This window comes from Ornithorhynchus anatinus, chromosome 4, assembly GCF_004115215.2.
Source record: "Ornithorhynchus anatinus isolate Pmale09 chromosome 4, mOrnAna1.pri.v4, whole genome shotgun sequence".
In the NCBI taxonomy this organism is placed as follows: Eukaryota; Metazoa; Chordata; class Mammalia; order Monotremata; family Ornithorhynchidae; genus Ornithorhynchus; species Ornithorhynchus anatinus.
Genome location: NC_041731.1, coordinates 29,871,774 through 29,886,386, shown reverse-complemented (window position 1 = coordinate 29,886,386; position 14,613 = coordinate 29,871,774). Strand labels below are relative to the sequence as shown.

The window sequence follows — 14,613 nt, the reverse complement described above, 5'->3', positions numbered from 1 at the left end:
CTGTGGAATTAAATAAAAAAAACCACACACGCAAAAGTGCAACCACCCAAAAGCCTGCTGAGACAGGTTCATTTCTCATTCCTTTCTGAAATGCATGTTTAGATGTTTGGTATTTTCCTCTGTTTTCAATTGAAAGATTCTCAATTGAATTTTTCGGTAGGAACTTCTATTTTAGACAAATCAGATCCCCAGAGCCAAAATCATTCTTGCAGCATTTGACCTGTGTGGACTCAATTATCAGTTATGACACTCTGAGTGACTTAATAATAATGGTGATATTTGATAAGTGCTTAATATGTGCCAGGCATTGTACTAAGCACTAAGGTGGATACAAGCAAATAGGGTCGGACACAGTCCCTGTCCCACACTGTTCTCAATCTTGATCCCCATTTTACAGAAGAAGGAATTGAGGCCCAGAGAAGTGAAGTGACTTGCCCGAGTTTCACAGCAGACAAGTGGCAGATCTGGGATTAGAACCCAAGTCCTCCTGAACTTCCAGGCCCATGTTCTATCCACTAGGCCATGCTGCTTCTCTGAAAGCAAACTTAGTGAAAAGATCTTGAAACCTAGAGTGTAATACCAGTTCTGCCACTGGGCTGCTGTGTGACTTCGGACAACTTATTTAGCTTCTCTGTGCCTCAATTTCCTGATCTGAAAAATGGGGATAAGATACTTATTCTCTCTACCACTTCAATTCAGAGCCCCATGAGACCAGGACAGTGTCCAATCTGTCTCTCCTGTAGCTACTGCAGAACTGAGCACAGAGTTTTGCACATAGGAACCACTAGATATATACAAGAACAATGGTGATGATAATAATGAAGCAGCATGATTTAGTAGATAGAGCCTGGGAGTCAGAAGGACCTGGGTTCATTTCTAATCTCAGCTTCACCACAAGTCTTCTGTGTGACCTTGGGCAAGTCACTTAACTTCTCTGTGCCTCACTTACCCCATCTATAAAATGAGGATAAGAGTGTGAGCCCCATGTGGGACATGGATTGGGTCTGACCTGATTAACTTGTATCTATCCCAGCACTTAGAAAAGTGCTGAGCAAAAGTAAGCACTTAACAAGTTCCCCAAATATTATTATTATTATTATTGTTATTATTATTAATAACTAGTGAGTCATGGAGGAAGGTACTACTTGTCCAGCCTATACCAAGACCTCTGACATTAGAAAGTCTCCAAGGGATAGTTATTCAATAATAGAAACTATTAACAAGGAAGTCTGGTGCTATCCTCCTAGGGTGATCATTTAAAATCAGATATATATTTATGTGTGAAAAATAGTCCTGCTTAAAGACAGGGGGATGGATCACTTAAGTTCTCAAATGCCATTCCATACCTCAAGATGACTTGCTGAGGGAAATCAGTTTTTTGAGGAAATCAGGAGAGAAGATGACTGATCAATAGGAGGAAATGGAGGTAAGCCCAGTGGGTAGACAAGAGCCTCGCTTATTAGCCCTTCTAGCAGATTTTGTGTTACTTCAGATGAAACTACTTATTGTCACCAGATTCTGCTTCGTTTCTCCATTTGTAGTGCCATCTCTCCCAACCCATGCACCCCTCCATGCTAAATTGCTAGAAATTAAGAGGATTGAATCTATAAGGCTCAGTAGGGGACAGACTCAGTGGCCACCTCCTCCACACTAATGCTATTTGACTTCCTATCACACAGATCAAATACATCAGCCTGTTTTGTATCCCATTAGGAGGTTGGGTTCAACTTCTTTTCTCCCAGTGTGTGTGTATTTCTTCCTGGTCTTTGGGAGCTCTGGGGGTGCCAGACTTTTGAAGCGGGTGCTCTTTCATTGCCATCTGGGAAAGACATAACAGCATATAATCAACCTAATTAATAGTCTCAGGAAGGTAGGAGGCAGCTTCCAGAACTTCCCTGGTGCCCTTCAGCATCGCCCACTTAGTTTCTTGGATACAGGTGTAGAGGTTCACAGACAAGACAAGTGCAGAACCAAAGTAAATGGCCCTTACATTGGAGTGGGTGAGTCTAGGAAGTTCGTGATAGTGATTGTCCCATGTGGTTGAGACTTGTAAGGAAAGATGTCAGAAATTTCCAAGAGGAAGTTGTCAGGAGTTCATAAGTTCTCCACCATTCCCCAAGGTGCATAATATAAGGTTAGTTCTAGAATTCTATAGACCCTCGAATAAGGTAAAGTGAATGAGTGAATCAAGGCTCCAATCCCAATTCTGATGTTGACTAAATCCTTCCCTTTTTTGTGACTCTGTCTCCCCACATGTAACAAAGAGATGATAAGATTGTAAGGTTTTTGTGGTCCAAGAATGTGTCTTCTGCTTCCATTGTACTGTCCAAGCATTTATAACAGTGTGTTGCTCACAGTAAGTGCTTAAAAATATTCTTTGAGTTATATACATTTATTCAACCATGCCTGCAACTATTTGTTTTGTTTACTGATTGTCTGTTTGTTCATTTTATCTTTGTCTCTTCCATTAATGTGAAAGTTTAGTGTGGGCAAGGATCATTTCACTTGATCATTGAGTACTTCCCAAGCACATAACTTCAGGGCACTGTATCCATGTGCTTATTCAGTGCATTCATAATGGAAAGTGCATGTTGAATCAATCAATCAATCAATAGTATTTACTGAGTGCTTACTGAATAAATGCTACTACTACTTCTGCTATTATTATATCAACTGCTATTATTACTACTACTGCTAGTATTACCACATACTCCCCTTGTCCCAAAAGGATATAATACAGTCGAAAGTGAATAAAGATAGTGGAAGAAAGGCACTGCATAAATACACTCTGCTCCAAGTATTGTCATTACTATCAACATTGGTCTTTCCAAGATGATACGTGATGGGCTTTATGTTCTTTCTAGACCAGAAATGTAATGGAAGGAGAGTATGTATAGGGATAAACAAAATACAAAAATTGTCCACCTCTTGCTCACTCTTCTGGTCTATAACTTGGCTGCTATTCAGGCAGAGAAGCTAGTTCCTCAGTTCTGGCCTTGTGAATTTGGTTACTCCCAGGCCCTCGGTCCAGCCATTCTGAGTCACCTGCTTGCTTTTCTCATCTCCATCACGTTCCGGGCTCAGAACGAAACAGCCGGCGGGAATGCGTGTTGAAGATGCAGCTGATGATGCACGTCACCTCGTTCCAGTCGCAAATCTGAGTAATTGCAAAAATCAGTTCCATTTTCTTCCTCAATTAAGCCCCCCCCCCCCCCCCCCCCCCCCCCGACATTCTAATTTTACAAACACACATTTGACTTTTCACCTGGCATAGAGGAAAAGGCTCTTGTAATTGTCTTATCCTCTTGCTCCATTTCTATTAACCCAGTTTCTCCCATAACTGACCATTAGTCCCTCAAAGGGTTTCTAAGCATCAATCATTATCCCTGCTCTTCCTGTTGCAGTTTCAAGAGACCAAGAAAATCTATTTTCTTTTGTCCTTCCTTCTTTCTTCTCCTACCCTGCCAATCCCACAGGGACTCTGGCAGTTTGGAAGGGACAAAGAGAGAGAAAAGAAGTACAAGTAATTAAATGGGCTGGAGGAAGAGACTTAAGAGGAAAGATTAAAAGAATAAAGTATTTAGAGCTGATTTTGGTGAACAGTGAGGCTATTTAATGACCAGCTACAGTTCATAATGTCGCACCAATTTTATAAACTTTAACTCTTTCAGAGCATAAAGCACTCTGTAGACATCAGCTTATTCATTCTATCAGTTCTTTATAAAAAAAATCCATCACATAGGAACTAAAAATTATGCTTTAGCTTACCATTTCTGAGTATTAATTTACCCAAGTTGGAGTGTAATTCAGTTTCCCACTACAAACCTCAGTATAGTAGTTGTAGTAATAGTAATAGTATTTATTAGGTGCTTACTGTGAGCAGAGGACCATACTGTGCAATGGGCAAGTATGCATTAGATCCTGGAAATTAGATCCAGGCCATCCCTTAAAGAGTTCACATTCTAAGCACATAATGGGGGAAAAGAGACCGGAGATATACACATCAGGAGTGATGATACAATAAAATATAAAATACAAGGACAAATACAAAAAATAAAAGCAAACGGCAATACGATATTGTGGCTAGAGGAGCAGAATTTCAGGCTTCTCGTGGCTTAGAGTCCAATGTACACACATAGCCATAAAACCTGTTACAGCCACCACCAGTCTTTCTGAAGTTTTAATAATAATAATAATAATGTTGGTATTTGTTAAGCACTTACTATATGCACAGCACTGATCTAAGCACTGGAGTAGACACAGGGGAATCAGGTTGTCCCACATGGGGCTCACAGTCTTCATCCCCATTTTACAGATGAGGTAACTGAGGCACAGAGAAGTTAAATGACTTGCCCAGAGTCACACAGCTGACAAGTGGCAGAGCCTGGATTTGAATCCATAACCTCTGACTCCAAAGCCCGTGCTCTTTCCACTGAGCCATGCTGCTTCTTCAGTTTTGTGGAGCCCTTATGCTGTGAGGGCTTTTCTTTGTAAGGATGAAGTAAGTTGGGATAGGATAGAGTGTCCTCAATGGAGTGGAGGAGAGCTGGTCCCAGTTTCTGGGGAGGCAGCATGGCTGGCTGTCCAGGAGAGGGGTGGTTTTACCCCCATGGCCCAGCATATACAGAGCATGTTGGGAGCAGGCCCTTATTGGCAGGGAAGAAGGCAGGAGTGTTCCCTACTCCTCTGCTTGCCCACAGCATAGAGGGCCCAAGAACGTGCAGAGAGGAGAAGCAGTTAGTTACTACTTACTTTGTATGGCCACCGTGAAGAAGCCAAGAGATAGTGCACACTCTATTACCCCATCACAAAAAATAAAAGAATAATCCCTTGTGTGCCCTATCCCTTTACTAAACATTTCTGGTAGATGAAGAGGGGCAGTGGATTTTTAGTCCTGGATGATATCAGCCTCATCTTATCTTTTTGCTAGTAGATGATTCTGATTTTCCCTCAAAAATCCCCTTTGCCATTCTGTCGTCGTGTCTCAAGGAAAAGCTCCAATTAAAAGCAGCAGGGTGTATGCTGGAATTAGAATGAGCAGGCTGAGCTTCCTAAGCAGGCCATTCTAAAAGGGACGCATGTCCTTGAAAGCGCTGATGCGATGCTGCCGGCATCATTGACATCAACTTGAGTCCTCTGAAAGACAAGCCCTGTCACCCGTTGTCACAGAGGGTAAGTCTACATTGCCCGTGATATTTTGACAAGGGTAAACAAAACTGCACAAAAATCAAGATGGACTATTCCACACCCTCAAGTCCTACCACCAAGACTGGATTTAGCCCAGGTGAAAGTTAGATAAGAATTCATTATGGTGATACATGTTAAAAGCTTACTACATGCCAAAGATTGTTTTAAATTCTGGGGTACATGCAAGGTAATCAGGTCGGACCCAATCCCTGTCCCACATGGGGCTCACAGTCTAAGCAGGAGGGAGAACAGTTATTTAATCCCCATTTTACAGATGAGGTTACTGAGGCACAGAGAAGTTGGGACTTGCTCAAGGTCACACAGCAGATACGTGACAGAGCCATTATTAGAATCCAGATTCTCTGATTCCCAGCTCCATACTGTTTTCACTAGGCCACACTGTTTATCCAATTCACTGTTTCCCAGCAGGAAACAGATCTTCCATTGGGATCTGTCAATCCAGCACCACTGAGGGCAAGTCTGATTCAGCAGAAGATATGCGTGGCTCAGCGGAAAGAGCACGGGCTTTGGAGTCAGAGGTCATGGGTTCGAATCCCGGCTCGGCCACTTGTCAGCTGTGTGACTGTGGGCAAGTCACTTCACTTCTCTGTGCCTCAGTTCCCTCATCTGTAAAATGGGGATGAAGACTGTGAGCCCCACGTGGGACAACCTGATTCCCCTGTGTCTACCCCAGCGCTTAGAACAGTGCTCAGCACATAGTAAGTGCTTAACAAATACCAACATTATTATATGCCTCCCCTTCAGCCAAACCTCTTTTTTCCAAATCCAAATGAATTGAAATCCAATCTAAGAAGATATATTTTTTCTGCTTTGAGGGAAAAACCACGAATGGGAAGTAAGCAAGTTCTGTGGGAAGTCAAAAGAAATTCTATACCCTTCCTTGTTGCCTTAAGCTAAATGCATTCAGTAACTCTCTTCACCCTGCTTGGGCAGCCTCCTTTTACCCAGGAGTGGCTCTGTTCCCAGGGTTGAGGCAGGCTGTCATTATCTAGATCCTAAACTGGTTATAGATCTCAGTCTCTTCCTTCCAAGTTCCCTAGCCTCTACTCTCAATTTACAGGTGTCTCCAATTATCTGTGAATGGGTGAGAGAGATCCTGGCAGGTTTGGAACAAGTAAGGAATGTGATAATGACCCCTTCACACTCTCAAACTCTAAGCATTTTTCCATTAATTCCATTTCCTTTTGCCTTTCTTGGACTTGCATTCCTTTTCTTTTCTCTTTATGTTTCTCTCTTCCTCCTCCTCTTTCCTCATTTTTCTGCCTTCTGCTCATCTTTCTCTCTGACACCAATACCTTCAACATTTTTTTTCCTTCTGTCACTTTATAGCCTTCTTTTCTTTCCTTTCAATCCCTATCTCACTATTTCTTATGCTTATTTTATTTCTACAATTTTTTGCCTTTTTCTTTCATTCACTTTTCTTTTATCCCTATCTCCTATAACTTCTGTGCATTTCCATTTTGCCATCAGTTCCCCTCTCACTGTCACTTTTCCCTCCATTTTCTCTCCTTCCTCATCTCTCTCTCTCTGTGTCTCCAGCTCCCAACCTACCACTCTCCCTCCCCTTTTCCCTCAACCACATCAGTCTCTAAGTGCTCTTGCTGTTTCTTCATTGCTGTATCATTAATGTGCTCTTTGATACAGCTCACAGCCTAATGATTATTCTGAGGTCAGGCTATGCAGGTGCCATGAATTTTGTTAATCCAGCTCAGAGAGCCTCTGTCCATAATCACTCCTCCTGTTCTACAGGGACTGAATCCTAATTTGTCATTAGCCAGTTTCCCTTGCCGCAGTGTTACCAGAAACTTTTTGCCCAGAGCTTTTCTGAGTCTGAGAATTCAGTCACAATGAAACGTTTATCAGAGAGAGAATGAGGATCTTCAAAAAGCTATAACCATGGGAAATGAGAAAGGGGGTGCTTTTAAGGAGTCAGATTTTGGGGTAGATAGACAGGGAGTGTTCTACTCAGATTATTGAAATTGAGGGGAGAGAGGCATACAAATTGAGAAGATAGAGAAGTTAAGAGAGCCTGAACATAGAAATCGGAGACGCCTGGGTTTCTGCAATCCAGGGAATTTTAAAGGACACTTCCTCAGTGTTTAGTGAAAACTCTTGTTTATTCTACATATTATTATTCAGAGGCTGTTTCCTGGGGAGGGGGCAAGCGAGAGGCTCTGGGTTCCTCCAAGTTCTGAAGAGAATATGATTACCAATCACAAGCTCACCAATGAGGTGTAAGTCGATACTAGGGTGATTGAGTTGATTCTAGAATCCACAAGGTGTCAAGGTAACAATTTTTCTGATTGGATAATCATAAGAATATTCACAACTAATTACATGTTGCCTTAATTGTCACATTAGAAGGAAACATTCTCTGAATGCAAGGATCGTTGATGATTACAACAATGTCAACAATAATGATGATGATAGTAATAATAATTATCAAGAAATCAATTGATATTTATTGAGTGCTTACTGTGTGCAGAACACTGTACTAAGCACTTGGAAAAGCACAATGAAACAATGCTGGTAATTTGATTCTTAACCACAAGGAACCTACAGTCTACAGGAGAGACAGATCTTAAAAATAAATCATGGATAGGGGAAATAGTAGAGAATAAGGCTATTTACACAAGTGCTGTATTGTGCATTTTATTAAATGCTTACTGTGCCAAAGCACTTTGCTAAATGATGGAATAAATAAAGGTTCTTATTATCACTGAAGCTGCATGGCATAATGGATAGAGCATAGTCCAGGAAGTCAGAAGGTCATGGGTTCTAATCCCAGTTCTGCCACCTGTGTGCTTTGTGACTTTGGGCAAGTCACTTCACTTCTCTATGCCTCAGCTACATCATCTGTAAAATGGGGATTAAGACTGTGATTCCCCAAGTGGAACAGAGATTGTGTTAACCCAATTTGCTTGCATCCACCTCAGTGCTTTGTATAGTGCCTGGCACACATTAAGTGCTTAACAAATACCACAATTATTATTATTACCATTATAATTCTTATTATCATGTTTTTTGTTAAATGCTTACTATATGTCAAGTGCTGTCCTAACCCTGGGAAGATATGTCATTATATATCTGGAAAGTGGCATGGGACCCGAAGGAAGCTGATGTACAGTTGGATTTGGATTCATGCTGTGAATAGCTAAGCAAGGCCAGTTGGATGGAACATATTCCTGCTTTCAGACCACCAGCATGCCAGTTAGGGCAGCTTAGTAATCAGGAATCCTTCTGGGGAAGAGGAAGTCAATCCTAGTGCACCTACTCTCAGTCAACAGGATCAGTAGAAATATATGTGGCTTCCTTGAGGAGTTTCCCTCCCAGGGAAGAGATTTATGTTCCAGGAGACTGTCTCTATAAATATTCAAGAAAAGAGGTTGCTATCCCTGATAAATAACTTCACCAAACAAGGCTGCTTAGATATCCTTGCACTGAAAGAGGAAAAGACAAGGATTACCACTGTTACTAGGTCATTATTTGATTCATAGGGAATTATTCAATCAACAGTATTTACAGAGAGTTTACTCTGCCCAGTGTACTGTAATAAATAAGTCCTTAGCATACTGTGAGGAGGTAACATGTCTACCAACTCTGTTACATCATGCTCTCCTAAGCACTTACTACAGTGGTCCGCACACAGTAAGAGCTCAATAAATATGATTGATAGATTGACTAGGCGAGTACAGTAGAGTTAGTAGACAGGATCTCTGTCTTAATCTTTGATATTTGAAGACATGACCCCAAAACTGATATGGGTGGTTGAGGGCTGATGTGGAAAAATGGGTGAAAATTAAGAAGTTCATAAATAATTATTTACTTCCAACATATAGAAATGGAGGGGAATGTCCCTGTTGAACTATCTAAATATATGAGTCACCTTTTAAGGGACTCTTTCTGCCATTATTCTTCCTGTTGCATGATGTCTATGAAATATGTCTGCAAGGCAATAGGAGTTCACTGTGAAGAAAATGCTGAGAAATACTTGATCCAAAAACATTTAAGATTCTGAGCTTCTGCTTTGCTGGCTTGGCATTCACCCTATCATGTCCATCCTCGGAAAAAGAGTAATTGGTTTAGTCTTCTTGAGTTGACTCTTCCATTGATGGTGAATGATGGTCAAACAATAATTTACTTAATTTCATCTACACATTCACACTCTCTTCCCATTGCAGATTCTGCCTCGGGGAATTGCATGAATCTACCCTTCCCTAGTGGGATGGATATGAGTTAGTCAGTTAAAATGATAAAGGAGAATAGGAATAGAAATAAAGAGACATATCTACTTTGCCCTACAAAAGCATGCTCATTTGTAAGTGATAGAGATGTCTGTGGATACCAGGGGTTTCAGAACTGCATGTCGATAAGCTATAGTTTGTAACCATTAGAAAACCAAATTATCCGGGATAAGGTTTCCAGGAATGAAATGAGTCATCTGCTGAAGATCCATAAGGAGCACATCCTCCCTGGGACCCCCTCCATGACTATGCAATTTAAGCAGCAGTGAACTTGGCCCACCATCAGCTTCAATTATAAGATGGTTGGGCCAACAGAAGCACTGCACTCACTAGAAATGCAGCCATTTGACTGGAAATCCCACACCTGCAGGGAGTTGGGGTATTTTAAGCTTTCCAGAGTTGAGTGTCAACACTGGGGATCTTGCCCAAGGAAGATTTGGCTTGAACACTTATGGGGACCATGTTTGGGGCCAGGATGGTTCTGAAAAACTGTGCCAGGCCTATGCTAATTATCACATAGCATCAGTATCATTTGACCCCATTTCTCTTTTCCCTACTAAATTCCCACTCCTATTCCTAATATTCTGCCTGAGATAAACTATTCAATCTTCCTCATGTTTGATCTTCCTTGACCATATCCCAAGCACTGTCATCTCTTCTCCTCATTTGCGGCAGAATATCCCTCCCTTTTTCTTCTTCTTTTTTTTTTTTTGTGCACTGCATTAAGTGTTGGATAGGTACAAGGTAATAATAATGGTGGTATTTGTTAAGTGCTTACTATGTGCCAAGCACTGTACTAAGCACTAGAGTGGATACAAACAAATTGAGTTGGACCCAGTTCCTGTTCCATGTAGGGCTCACAATCTTAATCCCCATTTTACAGATGGGGTAACTGAGAAGTGAAGTGACTTGCCCAAGGTCACATAGCAGACATGTGGCAGAGCCTCATTAGAACCTAGGTCCTTCTGATTCCCAGGCCCATGCTCTGTTGACTAGGCCACATTGCTTTACAGTCCTTCAAAGTACAAAGCCCAGACTTTCCAGGAGTCTTCTAAGAGAGGGGATAAGGAGTCATTCAGTTAAATTCATGCCCAAAAGTAAATTGACATGAGTTCATTTCCCTCATCTGATTGAAGTGGATTGTTCCAAATTGGGTTATAAATCCTTTAAGATTAGGAACGATGTCTTCTCTGGGTTTTGTCTTTCCACTTCCCAGAGACTAATATAGTGTACTGCCCCCAAAGGACTCTCCATAAAGCTCAGTTAATAGTGATAATTAACCTCATCTAAATGTAGTTCTCTCTCAGTTACCCACAGTAAAGATAAAGGGCCAAAGTGTAGGATAGGTCACATTTACCTCTCCTCGCTGAAATGACAAGTGCATAAGGACCTCTGGAGCTTGCCTTTTGGCTCTCCAAATCCACCTCCCTCACTCTTGTGCCTCAGAAAGGAGTAGCGTCTGCCAAATAGTTGAACCAGCTCCATCAGAGCATTCTCCAGATTAGTGAAACATCATCTTTTGGGCCTAGGTGAGGACTTATCCTATCCCACCATGATTACTGCTTCAGTTTTCTTGCTGACCTCCCTGCTGCCTGTCTCTCCCCATTCCAGTATATACTTCATTCTGCTGTCTGAATCATTTTCCTACAAAACCAATCTGTCAGAGTCATTGGTATTTATCAAGTGCTTACTATATGCAGAGCACTGTACTAAGTCCAGGTTTCCCCACTCTTCAAAAAACTTCATTGGTTCCACATGCACCACCGTATCAAACAGAAATTTATTATCATTGACTTTAAAGCACTCAATCACCTTGCCATCTCCTACCTTATGCCTCCCTGCTTTCCTAATGCAACCCAGCCCACACATCGGGCTCCTCTAACGCCAACCTACTCACTGTACCTTAATCTCATCTATCTCACCACTGACTTCTTGGCCATGTCCTGCCTCTGGCCTGGAATGCCCTCTCCTTTTCTGGCAATCACTCTGCCTTCCTTCAAAACTTTATTAAAACCACGTCTTCGAAGAGGCCTTCCCTAACTAATCCCTCATTTCCTCTTGTCCCACTCCCTTTGGCAATCCCTTGCACTTGAATTTGCACCCTTTATTTACCCCTCCCTCAGCCCCACACCATTTATGTACATATCCATAATCTAGACTATAAACTCACTGTGGGGAAGGAACATGTCTACCAACTCAGTTATATTGTACTTTCCCAAGCACTTAGTACAATGCTCTGCACACAGTATGTGCTCAATAAATATGAATAATTGATTGATTGACTTGATAAATCCCTGAAGGGTCTAAATAGCTTACCTCTGGCTAACGGAAATTCTTCCCAAACTAACTGAACTATCGATTCTCAAGTCTTCCATTTTCAGCTCATGGTCATAAGGCAAAAGAATCAGGAGACTACGTGACCTCAGGGGTCCTACTGTGCCTCCCCTCAAATTCTCCTCCAAATTCCAGGTGGAATTCCCTTCCCCACTCAATCTGGCAATAAGGCAGCTAAAGTTCTTTGTTTTTGTGTTTTTGCCCCTTTCCCTTTGCAGGACGATCCAGCAGTGGCTTACTCGGGTCCAGTCCCTGCTCTACTGCAATGAGAATGGCTTTTGGGGCACCTTTTTGGAGAGCCAGAGAAGCTGCGTGTGTCATGGCAGCACCAGCCTGTGCCAGCGGCCCATCCCCTGCATTATCGGGGGCAACAACAGCTGTGCCATGTGCAGCCTGGCCAACATCTCTCTCTGTGGCTCCTGCAACAAGGGGTACAAGCTATACCGGGGCCGCTGCGAGCCACAGAACGTGGACTCGGAGCGCAGCGAACAGTTCATCAGCTTCGAGACGGACTTGGATTTCCAGGACCTGGAACTGAAGTACTTGCTGCAGAAGATGGACTCTCGCCTCTACGTGCACACCACCTTCATCAGCAATGAGATCCGGCTAGACACCTTCTTTGACCCCCGGTGGCGCAAGCGCATGTCGCTGACCCTGAAGAGCAACAAGAACCGCATGGACTTCATCCATATGGTGATCGGCATCTCCATGCGCATCTGCCAGATGCGCAACAGCAGCCTAGACCCCATGTTCTTTGTCTACGTCAACCCCTTTAGCGGGAGCCATTCGGAAGGCTGGAACATGCCTTTTGGGGAGTTCGGCTACCCGCGTTGGGAGAAGACCCGCCTCCAGAACAGCCAGTGCTACAACTGGACCCTGCTCCTGGGCAACCGATGGAAAACGTTTTTCGAGACTGTCCACATCTACCTTCGCAGCCGGACACGGCTGCCCTCCCTGCTGAGGAACGAGACCGGCCAGGGGCCCGTGGACCTGTCGGATCCTGCCAAGAGGCAGTTTTACATCAAGATCTCGGATGTGCAGGTCTTCGGGTACAGCCTGCGATTCAACGCTGACCTCCTTCGGAGCGCCGTACAGCAGGTCAACCAGTCGTACACCCAAGGTGGGCAGTTCTACTCCTCGTCCTCGGTGATGCTGTTGTTGCTGGATATTCGGGACCGAATCAATAGACTAGCGCCCCCTGTGGCCCCGGGCAAGCCCCAGCTGGACTTGTTCTCCTGTATGCTCAAACACCGCCTGAAACTGACCAACAGCGAGATCATTCGGGTTAACCATGCCCTGGATCTCTACAACACTGAGATCCTCAAACAGTCTGACCAGATGACAGCCAAACTCTGTTAACATGGATCTCACCAGGGACTGATCCTTTTGCTGTACAAAAAAAAGAAGGAAATTTGTAAAATGTAATGATTACACAAAGGAGGGAGAAATTCTTCATTTGTTGGAAACTAAATCGTTCTAGCAACTGTATAAAACCGATGGGCATGTTTTGTTATTTCTATAATCCGTCTTAAGGAAAGGGTCGCACCTTCCTCTCGGAGTTTTGGGGGTATTGCTTGTAAAGCTTCAGGGGGTGCGTTGAGAGTTTAGAGAAGGGACCACTTACATCTTGAATTGTAAAGACCTCTGCTGTGCAGGTGCCAAGATTATATACAAAAGAGAGAGCTATCTGTAATGTAGAAACCACACTGCCATTTTTCCTTGTGGGAGGAAATGGTCAAAGATAAAGAAGATATTTCTTCTGGTGAGATTGATATTCTCTTTATGCTTAATTCGTTGTCAGTGCTTCGATTCTCTTTGCTGTGGGGGGAGGGTGGAGATGAGAACCGCCTGGTCATTTTTTCCTCTAGAGAAATTCATACTGAAGGGAGGAAAAGTCTGTCAGTGGAACCCGGGATGGTGAAGGGTATGATTAGGGTCGGAGTGCCTTGCTCACAAGGTTGGGGGCTGAACATTGGCATTATTATTTCTATTAAGATATTGTATGAGTTTTGTTTTAAAGAAAGTCACTTTCTGTAGGTTCCTCAACATAGAGAAACAGAGAGAGAAAGAGAGACCTTATAAACACATTTGTATTACTTTAAGATTCCCTCCTTGGACCAAATGTGATTCTGTTTAGCTTTTCACCCAGACTGGTCCCACTAAATTAGAATAGACTATTTTAGAAATAGGTGGAATTGACTCTAATGGGAGAAAAATCAAGCAAGTGGTCAAGAATCTGTAGTGGCTGAAATGATTCCAGATTTGAGTGCCACACTTGGATGATGGAGCAAAAAAATAGGGAAAGGATGAGAAAATGCTTACCGACAAAAAAGATATTAACAGAGTCGCTGAGAATGGAGCAGGCACTGTCCTCTTGTAGAGTCATAGATTATATCTAAGGTAAGAATTCACAAAAGTGTTTCTACAGCATCATCCACAGTGAATAGGCTCCATTAGTTTTCTTTTGTTTTGTTTGGCTTTTTAAGACCTTTGGTTCATCAAAATCCTGAAAAATGTGAGCATAAATTTAAACTAGCATAAATCACTTTGATTAAGTCTAAACCATTTGGTTATATTATGTTGAACATTACTTGTGTTGGACCATCGTATCTCAGACCACTCTAAAATTTACACTACATACTGCATTGTCTTCAGTTAGAACTGTGTCAAGGCAAGACATTTATAGGAAATGCCTAGGGTTAAACCAGTCATCTTAAGTTGTACAAGCCTGACACCTACAAGATCTTTTATGTTAAGGGTCTAGATGTCAAGATGATGACAAAATGACAAAATTACAATTATGTCTTAAGTGCACCTGAGAATGGAA

General features: G+C 42.5%; 1 protein-coding gene across 3 annotated transcripts in view; it reads left to right on the top strand.

Moving 5' to 3' along the window:
* The window catches only part of BRINP1 (BMP/retinoic acid inducible neural specific 1), a 128,444-nt gene extending 114,096 nt beyond the window's left edge, over positions 1 to 14,348 (top strand). For 2 of the 3 annotated variants that reach the window (XM_007661937.4, XM_029063336.2), the window contains one exon: positions 12,005 to 13,145. In XM_007661937.4, the coding sequence (XP_007660127.1) occupies positions 12,005 to 13,145 (1,141 nt within the window). Of the gene's footprint in view, positions 1 to 12,004 lie in introns of all 3 variants that reach the window. The other variant, XM_029063335.2, reaches the window with a different exon arrangement.
* The last annotated feature ends 265 nt before the right edge of the window (positions 14,349 to 14,613 follow it).